The sequence below is a fragment of the Ochotona curzoniae genome, unplaced genomic scaffold (assembly GCF_017591425.1).
Source record: "Ochotona curzoniae isolate NIBS_2020 unplaced genomic scaffold, NIBS_Ocur_1.0 scaffold_4505, whole genome shotgun sequence".
NCBI classification, from domain to species: Eukaryota; Metazoa; Chordata; class Mammalia; order Lagomorpha; family Ochotonidae; genus Ochotona; species Ochotona curzoniae.
In genome coordinates, this window is record NW_024467118.1 from 52,300,812 (window position 1) to 52,320,639 (window position 19,828).

Genomic DNA, 19,828 nt, shown 5'->3' on the forward strand with positions numbered 1-19,828 from the left:
ATGAAAGAAACCTAAACCAACCAATGAGAAACCCATTGCTAAAATGACTGAACCAAATCATTACTTGTCGATATTAACCCTTTATGATACCTTAAATGCTCATCATACAGATTATGCAAGTATACAGACTAGCAGACTGGATTAAAAACAAACAAAAAAACCAAAAAATCAGGACCCATCTATGTGTTGCCTGTAGTAGACACATTCACTAACAGAGACATACAGAAACTGAAAGAATGGAAAAGGATATTCCAGGCTAATAGAAACAAACAAACAAAAAACGAGCTGGTACAGCCATTCATATATCAGATAATATAAGCTTTGACATGAAAAGCATTAAAAGAGATGAAGAAGGACACCACATAACAATCAAGGGATCCCTTCAGCAAGAAGAAATCACCATAATAAATACATGCACACTAAGCCAGGGCATCTAACTATGTGAAACAAGCAGTAATGGACTTAAAGGGAGAAACAGACTTCAAAACAATAATAATAGGGACTTTAACACCCTCCACTAACATCAATAGACAGATCAATGAGACAGAAACTCAGAAAGGAAACAAGAGAGCTTACCCAGAGACTAGAGTAAAAGGACTTATTCATATCTAGAGAACCTTTCATCTCACAGACACAGAGTGCACTTTTTTTCATCATTACACACAAGCCTCTCTGGGATTTATCACATTTCAGGCCACAAAACAAGCCTCAGCAAATTTTAAAAAATTGAAATCATCCCATGCATCCTCCTAGATCATTATGGAGCAAAACTGGAGACCAACATGTCAAAATACTTCAAATGATATGCAAATACCTGGAGACTGAAAAACATTTTAAAAACTGATCAGAAACGAATGAAGGCTTCAACACATCATATCAAAACTTGTAGGACACAACCAAGGCAGTGCTAAGAGGAAAATTTACTGCAATTACTGCCTATGTCAAGAAACTTCTAGAAAAGGCAACACACAAATGATCTAACCATATGACTGAAGGCACTAGAACAAAGAACGAAATAATCCCAGGATTACCGGAAAAAAGACATAACCAAAATAAGAGAGGAAATAAAGCAAATAGAGATCAAAAGAGAAATACATAAGAACAATGAATCAGAGTTGGTTCTTTGAGAAAATCAACAAAATAGATTCTCCACTATCCCAAATACTCATAAAAAGGAGGCAGAAGTGATGAATCAATAGAATCAAAGATGAATCAATAGAATAAAAAATAGAAAAGATATCTCAGAAATGCCTAAAATAATGAGGTACTATTACAAGCAATTATATATCAATAAATTAGAAGACCTAGAAGATATGGACAGATTTTGGACATATAAAATTTATCAGAATTGAATTTTGAAGTAATTAAAAATCTGAATAGACCTATAATCAGAACTGAGATTGAATCAGCAATTAAATCCCTCCCAACAACAAAAGAGGCCAGGACTGGATAACTGCACTTCTGAATTCTATGAAACATCTCAAGAAGAACTTACCCCCAAATCCCCACAAGCTATTCAAAACCATAGAAAGGGAGGCAATTCTTCCAAACTTGATGAAGTCAATATCATCTTAAATCCAAAGCCCGATAGACACGCAACAAAAAACAAAAACAAAACAAAACAAAAAACCATGGCTTCATATCCTTGATGAACAGACATAAAAATCCTTAAAAAAATACTAGCCAATATTGTATCCTGGAATTTATTAGACAGATCATCTAATTGGACCAGGTGGGATTTATCCCTGGCATGCAGGGATATTTTAACATATGCAAATTAATACATGTGACAATACCACATCAACAAATTGAAAAGTAAAAACTGTATAATCATTTCAATAGATGTCAAGAAGGTATCTGATGAAATCTGTTCCATACTAAAAAACCTAACATAAGACAGGAAGAGAAGGAACATTCTACAATACAACCAATATTAAATGGGGAAAAACTGGAAGTTTTTCCACTAAGATATGGAACTAGACAAGGATGTCCACTTTCACTATTGCTATTCAATATAGTATAATTCCTTGCTAGAACTATTAGGTAAGAAAAAGAAACTGGTCTAACATAGGACCCAGATAACCACTGCTGGGAATATATCCAAAGGAAGTGAAAGCTGCATTTGAAAAAGTGACCTGCACTGCTATATTTATAGCAGCTCAATCCACAATAGTGAAGACATGAAAACAACCCAAATGCCCTTCAAAAAAGGTATGGATAAAGAAACTGTGGTACATCTACTCCAGGGACTACCACTCGGCCAAAAAAAAAAAAATTCTACCATTTGCAACAAAGTGATCCAACTAGAACTTTTTGTTGATGTAGTATTGATAAAATAAGGTAAGATCTATCTTCACTGGCTTAACATATAGGATCCTTTCGCATGTCCATGTTAGTTTTCAGCCTACTTAAGCTGACTGTGGTAGTGATTAATAAAAACAATTATAGTTCCAAGGATTTTAAAAAATTATTTCAGGGCCCGGCGCGGTGGCGCAAGTGGTTAAAGGTCCTCGCCTTGCACGCCCAGGATCCCATATGGGCGCCGGTTCTAATCCCGGCAGCCCCGCTTCCCTTCCAGCTCCCTGCCTGTGGCCCGGGAAAGCAGTCGAGGACGGCCCAAGGCTTTGGGAACCTGCACCCGCGTGGGAGACCCGGAAGAGGCTCCTGGCTTCGGATCGGCATAGTATCGGCCCGTTGCGCTCACTTGGGGAGTGAATCATCGGACGGAAGATCTTCCTCTCTGTCTCTCCTCTCTGTATATCTGCCTTTCCAATGAAAAAATAATAAAAATAAATCTTTAAAAAAAAAATAAAAAATTATTTCAGAGAAAAAAGAAGTGAGAGACAGAACTTTATCCTCAAACGTGCTGACAGCTGAGGCCAGGAGCTGGGACCTCAATTTAGAACATCCATGTGATTGGAAGGACCCTAAGCAGCTGAGCCACCACCACCACTGCCCAGGGGCTGTATTGGTAGAAAGCTGGAGTTCAGAGCTGCAGCCAGGCAGCTCTGATACGGGATGCATGCTTTATTATTAAAACATTTCTTCTTTTCACAGTTCTTTCACAGTGATAGAAAAAGTATAATGTCTTACAAAATTTTTATTAAATCACATGCTATTTTTATAAATTTTCATTTAAAATAATTTTATAGCTTATTTCTAATAACATGAGACAAAATAAGGAGTTTTGAATCGTAGTACATGAAAAAGCAGGATATAAGTCTACTCACATATTAATGTTAATCGTCAGGTTATTTACAGTGAATGGCAATCTGTATTCCACATCTTTCTGTATTTCAGCTATACTGTAAGAGAAAATTTGAAAAACAATTTACTCAGTTGTAAAACTGTAATGTTAAAAACATATATTAAATGCTAGATACTTCTAACTTTAACACAGAATCTGGTCCGTTTAACTTATACCTTGAGTGGAAAGCTATGAGGGTTAGTAAGTCGTACTAAGTAATAATAAGTAAGCAATAATATCCTAAACTATTCAAGGAGCTAGAAGGCAGGGAGGATGCAGAGATAAAAAAAACAAAACAAAAACAAAAAACAAGGAAGAGCTCTTGTTTCACTATATTCAATGTATCATTCCTAGAAGGTGAGCCCTTGGGTTAGCAGTGGTCTGCAAGGCATATGGGTTCTCAGTCTAACCACACCACTGTACAGCTGTACAGATGGAGAAGCCTGGAGTATGACTGACTGATAATGGAGATCGAGGGGAGTGTCTTTCACAGCTTTGTGACAAAGGTTTCTAGCTACTTTCCAAAATCAAATATTCCCCTTCTTCCAAAGTAAGAGCAACTTGGATTTTATTACATGTGGCAATGTCCTATTCTTTCTTATAGCAGGCTGTTGCTACAGACTTCAGTTCCAGTTAATAGTTAATAAAGTACATAGGGAAGTTGTGAGAAAGAATTTCAGCAAAGCATCTTAAAGTAGAACAAAAGAACACACAACTTAAAGAAGCTCAGTTTGCCCTTCCTACCCTCCTCCTAATTCTTTGTTGGATTTGATAGCCGACTTCTAATATTTATTCTGAGCTATGTGTGACCCCGAGAATCAGTTATGCACTAAGGACAGCTAAGCACAAAGAAGTAGCTTGACCCTTTATGTTTTGGGATTTGTCAAAATCTGAATTTCTTTTTTGTTGTTTTTAAAGACTCATTTATTTATTTGAAAGGCAAAGTGAAAGAGATGAGGGGAGATAGGGAGAAAGGAGAGAATATCTTCCATCTATTGGTTCACTTTCCAACTGTATATATATGCTTGAGCTGGGCCCACTGGAAAGTCAGAGCTTCTTTCATGTCTTTTACATGGCTGCAGAGGTCCATTCACTTGGAATATTCTCTGCTGCTTTCTCAGGCAGATTAGCAGGGAGTTTGATTGGAAGTGGAGCAGCACTGGCCCCGAGGTATTTCTTCTATGTGTGATAAAAATATTTTCATCTTGTTTTGCCATCATTTTCAGGGTGTAGGTTAATGGTGGCTGAATATAATTTCTGAATATAAGTGCCTTATACTTTAACATCCTATACCAAAATGTTTAACACTGTTCCATTAACTGTTGACATATATTATTAAAACTATAATCTGGGCCCAGTGCCTTAGTCTAGTGGCTAAAGTCCTCACCTTGCACCAGGATCCCATATGGGCACCAGTTCTAATCCCGGCAGCCCTGCTTCCCACCCAGCTATCTGCTTGTGGCCTGGGAAAGCAGTCAAGGATAGCTCAAAGCTTTGCGACTCTGTACCCACATGGGGGAACTGGAAGAAACTCCTGGCTTCGGAGAGGCTCAGCTCCAGCCGTTGCGGCCACTTGGGGAGTGAATCAGCAGATAGAAGATCTTTACGTCTCTCCTCCTCGCTGTATATCTACCTTTCCAATAAAAATAAGTAAGTCTTTAAAAAAAATTATAATCTACCAAATAAGTGTTTGTGGGGGCTCACTTAGAATTCTAACCTATTTCCAAAGGGGAACAGTAATACGAATGTTGTGAAAGGTGTAATATATGCATTATGTGGTCTTCCCAACCTCCCAACTGTGAACCACTCAATTCTTCTATCCAATTTTGGGTCTAGTAGTAGCACATAATGGACTGAAAAACTGTATGTAAAGGAGACACTTCTAAAAACACAGACATTCCACTTCGGGGATTTTCACATATTTGCTTGCACATATCCGATCACTATTCCCAATCCAATAACATAAAATTTTCTTTGCAATTAACTCATATAGTATCTATTCAAAAAGAATGTCATTGACTCTCTTGGATAACATATGTAGTTTCTCTCCTTGCCTTTGGAAATAAATGAGTTGTATGCAGGGTACTCATAAAGGGTGTATATTAGGTTTTTAAGGTGTGGCTTCCATATAATTACTTTGAAATTCTTGTTCATAAAGAAATAGCACTCCTAGATAATTATTCAGTTATTTATTTCAGTGTATACTCACATAGTTAATGTTTTGAAGCTTAGCATTTATTAATACTCTTGCTAAAAATTATTTTGCATTTTCTACATTTGATTCTCAAGGCATTTTTAGTTTGTTCTTCTATCACTTTGACATCCTTTCATGTAAGTTTGTGTATCACTTTGTTAATTTTACATGTTTGTTTCCTTGCTGGCAGTATAGCTTTAAAATCAGCATTTTTCTTTCTTTAAGAAATTTTTGTCCTTAGTATGGGGAATTATATTAGAAAACAAGTCTGAGTGCCGGCTCTGATTTTACAATTGGTGTATCATCTTTTTCTAGTAATCATCAGCTACTAGACAAATCAAATATATGTAAATTGCCTAGCCTATGTATATGCATACAGCTGTATTTTTATGTAACCGTCTTTACATATACAAATTAAAACTAGGTGCACACTAATATCTTCACCACTAGTGCATGAAAATGTGGATCATGCTTACCTTCCTCACTTTCATTTGTAAAACTCAACTTTAATGATAAAAATAGCCCAATTCCAATAAGAATTACATCAGTGGATAAGAACCTCATCTTCTGATGTAATTGATCAGTTTTAGAGCACATCTAAATCTATGTAACACTTATCAACCCAACCCTATGAGTTTATCAATAAGCAAATAGTATGTATGTAAAGTTCTTTTTTTGCTTTAAACATATATGCTTCACCCACTTGCAAGGTGATTTAAGCCATCATATTTTCCCTTAGCCATTTCATGTCAAACGGTTTCATGCAATTATAATAAAGTTCAATGTTGGCAAAAAAAAAAAAAGATATATATATGCATTATGTTATGTACAAAGTAGATCACTACTTTGTATTTTTTTTGGTTGCTTCAACTAATGGCTTTATAAAAAGCTTTCATTTTCCTTATTTTTAGACTGTTGCTTTGCTTACCTTTTGTTAAAACTTAGGTTCTAGAATAATGCAAATCACAAAGAGCTGAAATGGTCAAAAGCACATGAATCAGCATAGGGAGCAAATAGAGAAGGTAAGATTTCCTCCTCCAATGTTCTGTTACATGGGGCCATTGCACAGGGAAGAAACAGCAGAGACTCAAGCAGATACTCAACATCAGGCTTATACAATTTTGATGAAAGCTTTCCTGTGAGGATTAGGGTTAGACTGACAGCTACCTCAGTTACACTTATACCATATAATCAACACAACACCTTAAGTTTTTGTTCTTATATGTAGAACCCTATAAACTACTGCCCGAGGAAACAGATCACAAAAGCATCCACTATTTCAAAGTCAAGAACAGAACTTTAATGATTAATAGCATGGCCTCTCAGGTCATATTTTTAGATTCAAATCCTGTCTGTATTTTCCTGTGTGATCTTAAGGGGCTCAACTTAATGAGCCTTCCCCAGAAAGAGGAAACAGCAAGATTATAATCATTTATACTTCCCAAACAATTCTGGTAATGTAGTACTGTATTTTTCACTGTGTTAATCAATTAGCAGAAATCCGTTTTACCTAAGTAAAATAATTCCCTGGATTCTCATTTGAATATTTTTGAAGATTTTAGTATATAAATAACTTTCTAAAGTAATGCTGCATTGATTATCATTAAAAAATGAGAAAAAGGGAATTCCAATATGGCTGCACAGGAAATAAAATTGTGGCTTCTGATCAGGGACAGCTGGGAATGAAATGGAAACACATTTTCAGGGCAAAGTTCAAGAAAATCCTGCAGGAGGAACAGGATGGACAGTGGAGAGACAACGCAGAGACGTGTGAATGCAGCAGTTATGTAGTGGACAGCAGGAATAGCATTGGAGGTACTCTCACTACTAGAGGAATTCTGCAGACTACTGAATCAGGTATTGACAGGCTACCGCGGCCAGAGTTGGTGGCAGTGCTTTCTGACAGAGAATCTAGCAGACAGCACTAATTTTGGGTTTGGACTGCTTGTCGCCAGACATTAATGAGGGGGCATCACTTCTCTTTCCCCCATACACCAACCTGGGTGCCCTGGGCAGGAAGGAGTCCGCACCATTTTGAAGTCAGTGGAAGGTGCGGCACAAATCCCAGTGCTATGGGCAACACAGCCGGACACAGAATCTTACAAACCACAGTGACTTCGGGCTCAGATTAAAGCCAGAGTGAGGTAAGCTATCATTGTTTAAAAATGACATGATCCTCTCTACATAGGGGAACCAAAACAATCTGCCAAGAAGCAAGTGGAATTCATAAGAGATTTTGCCAAGCTTTTATATCCTTTGGCAAAGGATATAAAATCAACATACAAAATCAATATCCTTTGTATAAACAAACAATTCCATGGATGAAATAGTACTTTTAAGTTCAGTCCCATTCACAATAGCTGGAAAGAAAAAAATATATATGTTCGAATAAATTTAACCAAGGATGTGAAGAATTTCTACAATGAAAATTAAAACACATTAAATAAGACATCGAAACACATTTTATATTCATGGAATGGTAGAATTAATATCATCAGAATGTCCATATTACTGAAGGTGGTTTATAGATTCAATGCAATCCCAATTAAAATACCTATGACAGGAGCTGAGCAATGGCTCAGTGACTGAATCCTGGCCTTTCATGCACTGGGATCCTGTATGGGCACAGGGTTGTGTCTTAGCTGCTCCATTTCCCATCTAGCTTCCTGCCCATGACCTGGAAAATAGTAGTAGAGGATGGCCCAAAGCTTTGGGACTCTGCACCCACGTGAAGCTCCTGGGTTCTGGCTTTCAGATGAGCTAGGCTTTCGCCCTTGCAGACATTTAGGGAGTGAACCAATGGGTGGAAGATCTCTCTTTGCATTTCCTCTTTGCACATCTGCCTTTCCAATAATAAATAAATAAATAAATCATTGACATTGTTCTCAGATCTAGGACAAATGATAATACAATTCCTATGGAAATAGAGGAGACTGAGGATCTAAAGCAATCTTAAACAAAAAAGGAAGCTGGAGGCATGACATTATTAGACTTGAAGATGTACTACAGAGCAACTGTAAACAAAACAGCCTAGAATTGGCACAAAACAGACCTGAACATCAATGGATCAGTATGGAAATCCCAGGAGTGATCACATAGCCAACTAGTTTTTCATAAGCCAAGTGAAATTAATCCAGGAAGAAAGTACAGTCTCTTCAACAACTGGTGCTGGGAAAATTTGATCTGCATGTGTAAAAGTATGAATTAAGACCTCTATCTTTTACAAAACTCAAGTCTAAATGGATCAAAGATCTAGACCTAAGACCTGATACCATCAATTTGCCACAGGAAAATATTGGTGACACTATGACAAACATAGGCATAGGCAAAGAATTCTTGGAAAGGACCCCAGAAACACAGGCATAGGTAATCAAAACAAAAAATAAAACAAACAAGAATACATCTAGCTAAGGAGCTTTTGCACCAAAAATGAAGGTGTCAACAAAATGAAGAGGCAGCCAACGGAAAAGGAGAATATCCTTGCAAACCACGCAACTGTTACAGAAGTAATAACAGGATCTATTAAGAGCTCAAGAAACTCAACATCAAACAAACAGTCTAGTTAAATTGGTAAAATTTTGAATAGGCACTTATCAAGTCATGAATTCAAAAGGCAAACAGACATACCAAAACATGCCATCAGGGAAAAAATGTAAATAAAAACCACAATGGGGCTTCACTTCGCCCAGTTAGAATGGATATCATCTGAAAACCAAGGCAATAAATGCTGACAGAAATATGGGTAAAAAGCTACATATTCCACTGCTGATGGGAATGTGTGTACTAATGTGACCATTATGGGAGAGTCTGGAGTTTTCTAAGATATTTGAATGTAGATACACCATTTGACTCAGCTATTCCTCTTCTGGGAAGTTATCCAAAGGAAATGAAATCAGTATGAGAAAGTTACCTGTACCTTTATGTTAGGGCAGCTCTTTCACAACAGCTAAGGTGTGGAATCAACCCAGAAGCCCATCAACGAATGGCATGATAAAGAAAATATGACATACCTATGATAGAATACTAGCCAGGAATTAAAAAAAACAAAAAACCAGTAAAATCTCACCTTTTGCAACTAAATGGATGCAACTGGAAATCATCATGCTTAGTGAAATAAGCCAGTCCCAAAAAGGGCAATATGTGTTTTCTGTAATCTGTGCTAGCACACAAACTAATAAAACCAAATCTACACATGCTAAAGTGCAAAACAAATCTGGGATTTGATTATTGTGCAAACACAAGGAATAATTTTTTTGTTTTGTTTTGGTTATTTTTTTTATTTGCCTTGTGTTGACATTTTTACCTTTTGGAGTGTTAAACTTGTGATTCGGAAATGAAAATATGTGATTGCAAAAACTAGAAAACAAACAAACAAAAATCAAAGGAAGAAAGAGGAGGATGGGTAGGGAATGTGGGCAAGAGGGAAGTATGAGTAGGTTCCTAAATCTGTATTATGATGTAAGTGAAATTTGTTCACTACATATTAATTAATCATTCAGGATCTTCTTTCATTTGATAATCCACTGTTAACATCTTGATGTACAACCCAATCTTATAAAATCATAACCTTATCGAAGAGGAAAATACTGTAATGTAACTTACTCTTTCCCCATTTAAGAATTTGTTTTTATGATAACAATGGTGCTGCTCTGGATCTAAATTGATGTATACATACATACACACATAAAGTAATATTATAGTCGCACTACAAGACACAATTTCATTGGCCTTCCATTAATAACTTTCCAGATTTTCTGAGAGAAAAAAGATACTACTACTTTACTTCAAGTGGTTTTGATTTGTTTGAGGTTAAAAAAAAGCTGAAATAATATTTAACTTGGTTAATCAAAATATATGATTACTTAGTATCCTCATTTCTTTAATAATCAATAAACTATAAACAAATAGACTTTAAAACACAAGACAATTATTAAGTATGGTTATAAGATTCGTTTTGTAAAATAAACCATAACCAATCACTAGTTTGTTTTCTGTAAACTTGGATTTCCTAAGATTCCATTAAACTGAACAGCTATTTTACAGCCACCATCTTACAACAAAATTGAACTATGAAGACGAATATAGGGTGGTTTTGCATTGAAGCACCACAACATGAGAACATGACTTAAAAATCAATTCATCATGAATTACCCAGTGTTGAGAATACAACTGTTTAAAGCTGAAACTTGAAAATAATGGGAATCAGAGGCTTTAAAAAGTAGATGGAGAACATATATCCTTTCTTTCCTTTTAACTCTTCATGTAATATCTAAATGTTTCTTGAAAAGCAAATCCTTAACAGTACTGATGAGCAATTACCACAAGCAGACAAGAGGAAGTGTTTAAAGATAAAAATCTAGAATTAGACGGATGCTGAAAGGTTAGAATAAAGAAAGAAGATACAGGCCCAGTGCGGTGGCGCAGTGGTTAAGGTCCTCGCCTTGCACGCCCGGGATCCCATATGGGCGCCGGTTCTAATCCCGGCGGCCCCTCTTCCCATCCAGCTCCCTGCTTGTGGCCTGGAAAAGCAGTCGAAGACGGCCCAAAGCTTTGGGACCCTGCACCCGTGCGGGAGACCCGGAAGAGGCTTCTGGCTTCGGATCGGCATAGCATCGGCCGTTGCGCCCACAGTGAATCATTGGATGGAAGTCTGTCTCTCAAGTCTGTCTCTCCTCTCCATATATCTGCCTTTCCAATAAAAAATAAATAAATCTTAAAAAAAAACAAAAAAAGAAAGAAAGAAGATACAAGGAACAACCAAGCCCCAAGCCTCAGGCCTATACAAAGTTAGGTGCAAGTCTGAAGGCTCTCCAAGTCCCTCCATCAAATCAGTGCAAAACAAAGTGTGATGAGAGGAAGAAGAAGCAACAGCAGTGGCACTGGCAATTCTTGGGATGAATGGAGTAACACATGTGGAACAGGTAGCACTCATTTGCACTCAGAGTAACACAGGACATAGCCTCCAAGATAGAAGTGCCTAAGAAGTGCCTTAGTAAGCTATTGCCTTTCAGAAATCCTTAGTTTCCACACGACAGCTCCTCTCATAGAGGAATAGGTCATTGGTTTTCCTTCATCGTCATGCACAGTGTATGATAAACAAGTACATATCCACAAATAAGTCAACAGACAATCTCAAAAACGAGAACATCAAAGAGTTTGAATAAAATGAATCCATGCAAAATATGCCCCATTTTTGGTATTTATCTAATAATATTTTGATAAATGTCATTTATCCAAGGTCAATAAAAGACATTTTGGTCATTATCCAATAAGCTCGATAGAATGCGATTCAGAAAAATAGTACAAAATAAGTAGCTCATGTTGAACAGATATCTAATTGATCACATCCTAAGTAAGTGACCAATGACCAAAAATAAAGACTTTCCTTAACTATTCCCTGTTGGAGGCTAGCTCCAGCAGAGTTCGGAACTCAGAAAGGTGCATGGAATAGGTGTAGAGAAAAAAAATGGACCACTACAATTTCAGGATCATAATGGACAATGCAAGAAAGCAGTCCCCTTTATTTATACAGAAACCTTCACAAGCTCTGGCACAGACTTTTGAAGTCAAGGTCAAGTGGGTGCATCCAAGAATAATTCTGACTTTTGTTTCACCTAAAAGCCCTCAATAGAAGTTTCAACAGAAATTCTCAGTAGAGGATGCATATCAATCAGTAACACATTCCTATTGTAATTCTTATTCTACAACTCAATCTTGAATCAGTTAAGGGAAGAAATGCAAAACAAAGAAAAGGAGAACATAAACCCCTTGATTAGCGCCAGTCTATGGGGACAGTAAGCTTACAATGATAGTAAAAAAGCAACAACAGCAAACAATGCCTGAATAGATTACAGAATTCTTCCATGGGGTGGTCCAGTTTCCATGCAAAGGAAGGTGGAACTGCATTCAGGCGGTTGTAGAGACATCCACCAGGCCCTGCCATGCAGCGGGAAATTTCTTGTGTCCCTGCCAGCAATGGAACAATATACTCTTCACACTTTCATGTCCCCCACATGCATTGCACAGACCCCAGCAATTCCTTGGTGCTGGCACTGTGGCATAGTGGATAAAATTGTATCCTGAAGCTCCAGCATCCTATATAGGCCCTGGTTTGAGTCCCAGCTGCTCCACATCTAATCCAGCTCCCTGTTAATGTGCCTGAGAAAACACAAAGTGCTTGGGTCCTTGCCACCCACGTGGGAGGACTTAATAAAGCCCTAGGCTCCTGCACCATGACCCACACTGGCAGCCATGGGTGGAAAACAAATCTTGGCAGTGAGCCAACAGATAGAAGCTCTGTGTCTCTTCCACTAACTCTGACTTTCAAATAAACAAGTAAATGGTATTTTTCCATCCATTGATATATTATCAGAGATATAAACATTTTCTTTAGCAATCAGGCATCAAGCTAATGGATATGAAAGGAATGAGAAGGTCAAACTTGCATTTTAGGTATCTTTGGTCGACATGGGAAAGATCCAGTTGAGGGAACAAGACAGGAGGCAAAACACCAAAGTTAGAAGCTAATAGTGTCAGAGATAGAAGCCTGAATGGAAACCGAAAAGGTACCAGGTTTTATCTTAGCAACATATTCCACTGCTTTAACTTAGAAGCAGATCATCAAGAACTCAAAGCATCTCCCATTTGGGATGCCAGCACTGCAGTCAGTGGCTTCATCAGCTAAGCCACAATGTTGGCCCCAAAGGGACAAAATCATACATTATGAGTAAATGACTAAGCTTATCAGCATTCAGGGAAGAATATACAATAACTGACTCTCCAAAAAAGCTGTAAGGTTAAAGGTTTGGACAATCAGAAAAAATAATCCAGTGATCAGCAGCAAAGTAAAATACTGACCCCACGTTTATGGTACAAAAATAACAATTATCATTTATAGAATATCTCCTATGTGGCCGATATTCCAGCTTCTTTACCTTAATGATGTCTAAAAACTTTCACTAGCGGCACACTGCATTTGTAAATAAATTGATTTTCTACTTAAATGAAAAGTCAGAGGTAATCCTGTCAGAGGCAAGTTGAGGGTATGTTTATGAGCGATTCATAAGCAGTATTCATAACTCATTCAATAATTCATAAGCAATAAGCTAGCCAGAGCACAAAGGTCACAGTTTTAGGCACACTGATCCTATGAAGCGAATAAAGGATTGTAATTTTCCCCAAGCACCAGATGAAATGTTCTAAGTATGAAATTTGAATATGACAATATTTGACTTTATTGATGGGAACTGGAATCTAAGACAGTTTTAGTAAAAAGCTTTTATTTCTCTCAGTCATAAAATTCTTCTGTCACACAGCTCACTTTATTTTTCTAACTCTAAGGGTGTGATTACACTGAACAAAGTGAGGAATCGGCATGCTTTCATTTGGACAGGGCAGTAATTCAATCCTCTCATTTTCAGGTTGTCAGATCTATAGAATTACATGATGCTCCAAAGCTGTAGTGCCAGTTAGGACACCGTTAGTTCAGGGGCTTCTTCCATTTACAGTTCATTAGTTGTACCAAAATGGAAAGGAAGAGGCAACTGTGATAAATTTAACTCCTGAATTAGATATTCTTATTGAATATACAATTAAACAGTTCCAGAATCATACATTATTATTTTAGATTTTATCCTACTTTTATTGGAAAGGCAGATATACAAAGAGAAGGAGAGACACAAAGATCTTCCATCTGCTGATTCACTCCCCAAGAGGCTGCGATGGCTAAAGCTCAGCCAATCCTAATGCACGAGCCAGGAACTTCTTCCAGGTCTCCCCTGTGGGCGCAGGGTCCCAAGGCTTTGGGCTGTCTTCCACTGCTTTCCCAGGCCATAAGCAGGGAGCTGGACATGAAACAGCACCCATTTAGGATTCTGATGCATACAAGGCAAGGAAATTAGCCATTAAGCTATTGCTAAGGGCCCGTGATTGCTATTAAAATGAATGCAAAAATCAGTTATATGGTAAGCTAGATATAAGGTAATAAAAAAGGATTGCTATTTGAGTAACTCTGAATTTATAAATGACTAATCACAACCTAGCTGCAGATTGTTGTTTTAGTGATAAACAAAACAACAGGGCTGGATATTATGTACAGTGGTTAAGTCATAGCTTGAGGTGCCTACATCCCATTTGAGGGTATTTGGGTTTGAAGTCCTACTCTGCTTCTGATTTAGCTTTGGGCAAATGCACACCTAGGAAGGAAGCCTGTGATGCCTCAAGCAGCTGGGTCCCTGGTATCTGTGTGGGAAACCTGGGTTGAGTTCTGAAATCCTGGCTTCAGCTTGGCAAGCCCAACAATTGTAGGATGTGGGAGCTGAGCCAGGGGACAGAAAACTACTCCCTTTCTGAAATAAAACTGCTTTTTAAAAAAGAAAATAAGAAACTAATGAACTTGAGATACTCTAAGAGAAACCTGGGTAGTTACAACAGTTAGGATTAAGACCATCAATTTCTAATATTTCTGATTGTGGATGCAATGAAGAGAAAACTTTCACCAATTCATGTCTCAAGAATCTTTATAAGTAGCAGGTAAGTGCATGACTTCATATATTTCAATGTATAAGCAATTACACACCAGGATGAAAGGGGCTTTAACAATGCTCTGGTTTGAATGTGTGTTCCCCTGTACCCAAGAGAATGGAATTCATCTGATTATGGTTTATATTGGTTAGCTTTTCGTCACTATAATACCCAAATGAAGCTACCTTTATCAAAGAAAAGGGTTCATTTTGGCTCAGAGGCCTGGAGATTCACAGCTAGAAAGGCCCTATTGTTTCAGCCTTTGGTACAGCATTCTCGCTGGCAGAGTCCCATGGCCACAGGGAGTGTGCAGGTCTGCCTGTATCTGCTCCCTGTCCGTGTCCTTAGGAAGCCAATAGGACATTATCGCTGGGGCGCCAAACAGCCATTCCACCATGGTCATTTCCCAAAGGTCCCACTCGGAAAAAGCACAACTTTCTGCTTTCCTAGTATCATCACCATAATGCTTTGAAACTCCTGCAGGAGTTTTGGGACCAAATGACATTCAAGTCACAGCCTAGTGTTACACTGAGAGGCTTTCGGAACTGATTAGGCTGGATTAAGCCATTAGAGCACATGCCCTGTCGGTATCCCGGTGGCTGCACAGACCCAGAAACTGCCTGTCTCCTGCCTGTGATGCTCTGGACCACCTGTGAGTTTGCCAGCAAGAAGGTAAATGCCCAACAAGGCTCCCAAACCTTGTACCTCCAGAACTGTAAGGCAAAATAAACCTCTTTAGAGTTAGGCTGCCTTGGACACTCCAGTACAGTAATAAAAAGCGGACCAACACAATGAGTACTTATTTATCTTAATTAGTCCAGAAACAGGTTCAGAGTTGACTAATAAAAAAAAATGTTTTCACATACATTCCATCTTTCTAGCCTATCACATTCATTAGTATGCTTTATCTTCAATGCAAAAGCAAGCAGTTCTAGAAGTTCACATAATAGAACAATACTCAAAACCTAAGAGAAGCAATTCCTTCTTCTGGACACCCACTTGTTTCTCTATGATTATATTCTACTCACTGAGAAGACAGTACGTTCAAATGCCTAGAAGAATTCCTTCTAACTCTCACTGACCAGGATTAGGCCAAGACTACCACTTCCACAGTAAGAGCAGGAGGGTGGCCGGTGGAGAGGAGAAAATCATCACCGATATGAACATCGATTTCAACTCTTACAGTACAAAAGGTTCAGCACTGATTAAACATGCGGTAGAAGGGAAATATCAAACAAATATGTGTTCTTCCAACAAGTCAAGAGAAATAGATTTGGGTGAGATACCAAACTCGTCCCATACAGTGCGCTTTTTCAAGAAGTAAAAAACATAAAAAATGAGTTAACTACTTAAATATATAAAGTCAGGAATTTGAGTGGCAAATTGAATTCCACCATAACTGTTACTCTGAAGATGGGATATATTATTTGAGACCAGTCTCCACAAGTCTAATTCTGCCTGAATACTGCTTTTTATTATCTGTCAGTTTCTCATTTCTCTTTGTACCAGTGACCAGCAAAACTTGAGAGGACATACGTACAAAATTCAACTGACCTTTGAGAAACTCAAGGAATATAAAGAGGCAAAATTTATTAAAATAACTAAAAAGAAACTTCCATTCACGCTATTGAAATGAAATATTCAGTTATAAGGAAATAAAAAAGGAAAGAGCTGGAAAGGAGTTCAGATGAAGCAATAGAAAAAAGTTACTCAATAAAGCAGACTGAAGGAAAAAAAAAAAAAAAACAGCTGGACAAAAGCTCCCTGACTGACAGCTGGGGTGAGATGGGCAATATGAAACAAGATAACAAGATACTGAGAGTGATCATTTATCATAGATTGCATTACTCATAAAAATTTGAAACTCAATTTTCCATATACACAAAAATCTTTAAGTATAAATTGTGTTGATTTGATTGATCAAGTTAATTTAGCTAGTAACCTAATTGGATATTGCACAAATACAGCATTTGTGCTGACTTAAAAAAAAGCACATTTCCTTAATTAAAAGGCTAGACTTAAGAATAGGTGGCAATTACAGTCAATTTCTGATTCAAAAAATAACAGATTTTTAAATTTTGAAACCATTGCTAAAGCTGATGTTAGGTAGGTAGGATGTCAGGCATTACTCGGTGTGTATGAGAGGGCCCTACAGAGAATGGGATATTCCTGTGGCTAAAAGAGAAAGGGAATATAGGAGTGTTCCTAAAAGAATCCTTGCATTTATACCTCTAAAGTTCTGACCATGTCCAGCAACCTTTCCAAAGTTTTGGGGCGATCCCAGTTCCTGGAGACCCCACAGGAAAGTCTTCCAGGCCCAGGGGGATTATTTGGTAAATCAACACCACGTAATAAAGCTTCAGGAAGAATTTCACAGTTTTTACAGTTTGAAAGCCCTTAACTCAGCAATATCCCAGTGGAGGCCGAAAAGAAGAGTGGTGAGAAAGATTCACCCCATCTCCACACAGCTTCCAGGGTAAATGCAGAAGAGGGTTCCTGGCTGGGGAGCTCACCAGGTCTGTCAGGTGCATTGCTTCATTACACTTGGCTAGCCTGCCTATCACCAATGCTTTTCTCACTTCTGAAATCCTCTTTACAAGGGAAAAGGACTTCCACTGCAGCTGTCTCCTGTTAACACTCAGGTAAGTAATTCCTGCTTTAGAAAACATCTCATTTTAAGGGATCAAATTTTTTTCTATACCAATTCCTTTCCTTATCTGCCAACCTCAGCACTAAAGGGCTTTGCAGTATTTCAAAAATTCAACTCCAACCTTAAAGAATACAAGTTTGCCAGCCCTGAGAATACTTACTAAAATATGCTAAAAGCTTAAAGCTAAATATTTTCAAGGATAACAGTTACCAAAAGTGTTTCTGTGATAGGACTAGCACAGTATAAAAAAATCTTTCAAGGTAACAACTTCCAAGGGGACAAACTTCTGTTGTTTGTTAAAAATGAGTCACATCAGGACCAGTTCTGCTGGTATCAACGTGCCACATGCCATACCAAGTCCAATACCAGAGAGCTGCTGGTTCAGAGTCACAATTACTTCCTTCCAATCCAGCCTCCAGGTAGTGAGCCTGAGAAAGCAGATGGGGGCTCGGGACAGAGCTGGAAGCCCCCGGCTGTTGCCACCATTTGGGAAATGAACCAGTGGATGGAAACTCACCCTCTCTGTCACTCCTTGGCATGCAGAGGACTCAAGGGGCCTGGAAGGTCAGGAACAAAATCTCTCTCCTGCTGGTCTCTTGCCTCCCTTTCTTCCCCAAAATGAACTGTAGAAACCAGAATTCCTCCTCCCTAAGGAATTTTTCATTTTGGAAGTCCTAAAAAGTGCAAAAGCACTCACACACAAACCCCTAAAGTTCAATCAGTACCAGGCTGCATTTTAGCAAAATGACTTTAAAGAGAATTTTTCTTTTAATAATACGCCTAAAACTACTCTAGATTATAACCTACTTATTTAGAGAACATGACTAAAGCGAAACAAATGGCCTCTAGCGGTCTGTTCGGTGGAAATATTCAACTTGACTTCAGAACATGCATTTTGAATGTATCGTGGGGAGATGTTTTTAAAAGGGCTAAGACTCTTACCTAGCTGTCTCTGTACCTGAAACACACGCTGTGAAACTCTTAAGACGAATGCAAAACAGAATACAAAGGAGTTCTACTTTTTTGAAAAACCATGTGAGACCACAGGCATTTTCAATTTAGGAGAGGCTGTAGCAAATCCGCTTACAAAAAAACAGGTGAAATAACTTGAATGGCACACTATTTCTCCTGACCATGACAAAATGAAAACCTCATAGGAAGACAACAGAACAATCTAGGTGATTAGGAGCCAATTCCTGAGAACGGGGACAAAACATCATAAAGACATGTGAATAGCTGTGACACGACAGGAAGTCGTGGAAACAGGGTAAATCTTAAATAGACTAAGAGAACTATCTCAATCTGACAGGAAGAATTCACTGACCAAAAAGCCCTGCCGCCTACCTCCCGTTTTTTTTTTTCCCACGCTCCTTTTCCCTCTCCTTGTAAAACTCGTAGATCATTCTTTGCAAATTCTCTTTATCCAAGTTATCAATCCACGCGGCCATCAGGTGCGCTGGGGGAAGGGCTAAGCGAGGAAACCCGGAGGAGCAAGATATACCGGCTCTACCTTAAGAGCGATTAGGGTCAGCAGCCGGCTGTCAGTGGCGGATGGGCAGACGAGAATTAGCCCAGCAGGGCGGTGGGGAGGGGACGGAGGAGGATGGTCGGCACGGGGCAGGAAGGGGACAAGCGAGTGCGAGACCCGGAGGAAGGCAGCCGGCCCGACCCGAAGCCAGCGGAGCCCCGAGACGGCTGGCACTCCCCCGCCCTGCCGCCCTCCTTTCTCCCCGGGTCCCTGAGGCAGCCGCCCGCCGGTCAGTCACCTGGAGTGTGAGTTCCGCAGGGACTCGATCAAGCGCTGCTTCTGCTGCTGGAGGCTGGTGAGGCCCCCGGGAGAGCCGGCAGCGGACGAGGAGGCGCTCTTGCTCAGGGGAAAGAGCCAGCTCATCCTCCTCGGATCCCTGGGCCCGGGGAGCCCGACAAGGCTCCGGCCTGCTTCTCCTAGCTGCTCAGCCCGGTCCTTCTCAGCAGCGACCCAGGGGCAGACCCAGGAGGACGCCCGGGGGGACCGAGCGTGCTGACAGGCCGCGTCTCCTCCAAGCACAGCCCGGTTCGCAGTCCCCGCGGTGTGTTTTTAACTGCGGGGAGCTGCAGAGAGGGGCAAAGTGCCGCCCCTGACGGGCAGTCCCACTCCAGGCAGCCCCGGCACCCAGGCCAGCCACCAAGTCACTCAGGCCGTCGGAGCGCGCAGCTTTCCGCCACTCCAGCCTCC

General features: G+C 39.3%; 1 protein-coding gene across 3 annotated transcripts in view; it reads right to left on the reverse strand.

Moving 5' to 3' along the window:
* VPS37A (VPS37A subunit of ESCRT-I) overlaps nt 1–19,823 on the reverse strand; it is a 48,822-nt gene extending 28,999 nt beyond the window's left edge. The window contains exons 1-2 of one of the 3 annotated variants that reach the window (XM_040965786.1): nt 19,380–19,823; nt 3,231–3,305 (exon numbers count right to left, since the gene is read on the reverse strand). In XM_040965786.1, the coding sequence (XP_040821720.1) occupies nt 3,231–3,305; nt 19,380–19,504 (200 nt within the window). In that variant the 5' untranslated portion in view covers nt 19,505–19,823. Of the gene's footprint in view, nt 1–3,230; nt 3,307–19,379 lie in introns of those variants that run through there. The other 2 variants (XM_040965787.1, XM_040965788.1) reach the window with 2 other exon arrangements.
* Nucleotides 19,824–19,828: the final 5 nt, after the last annotated feature.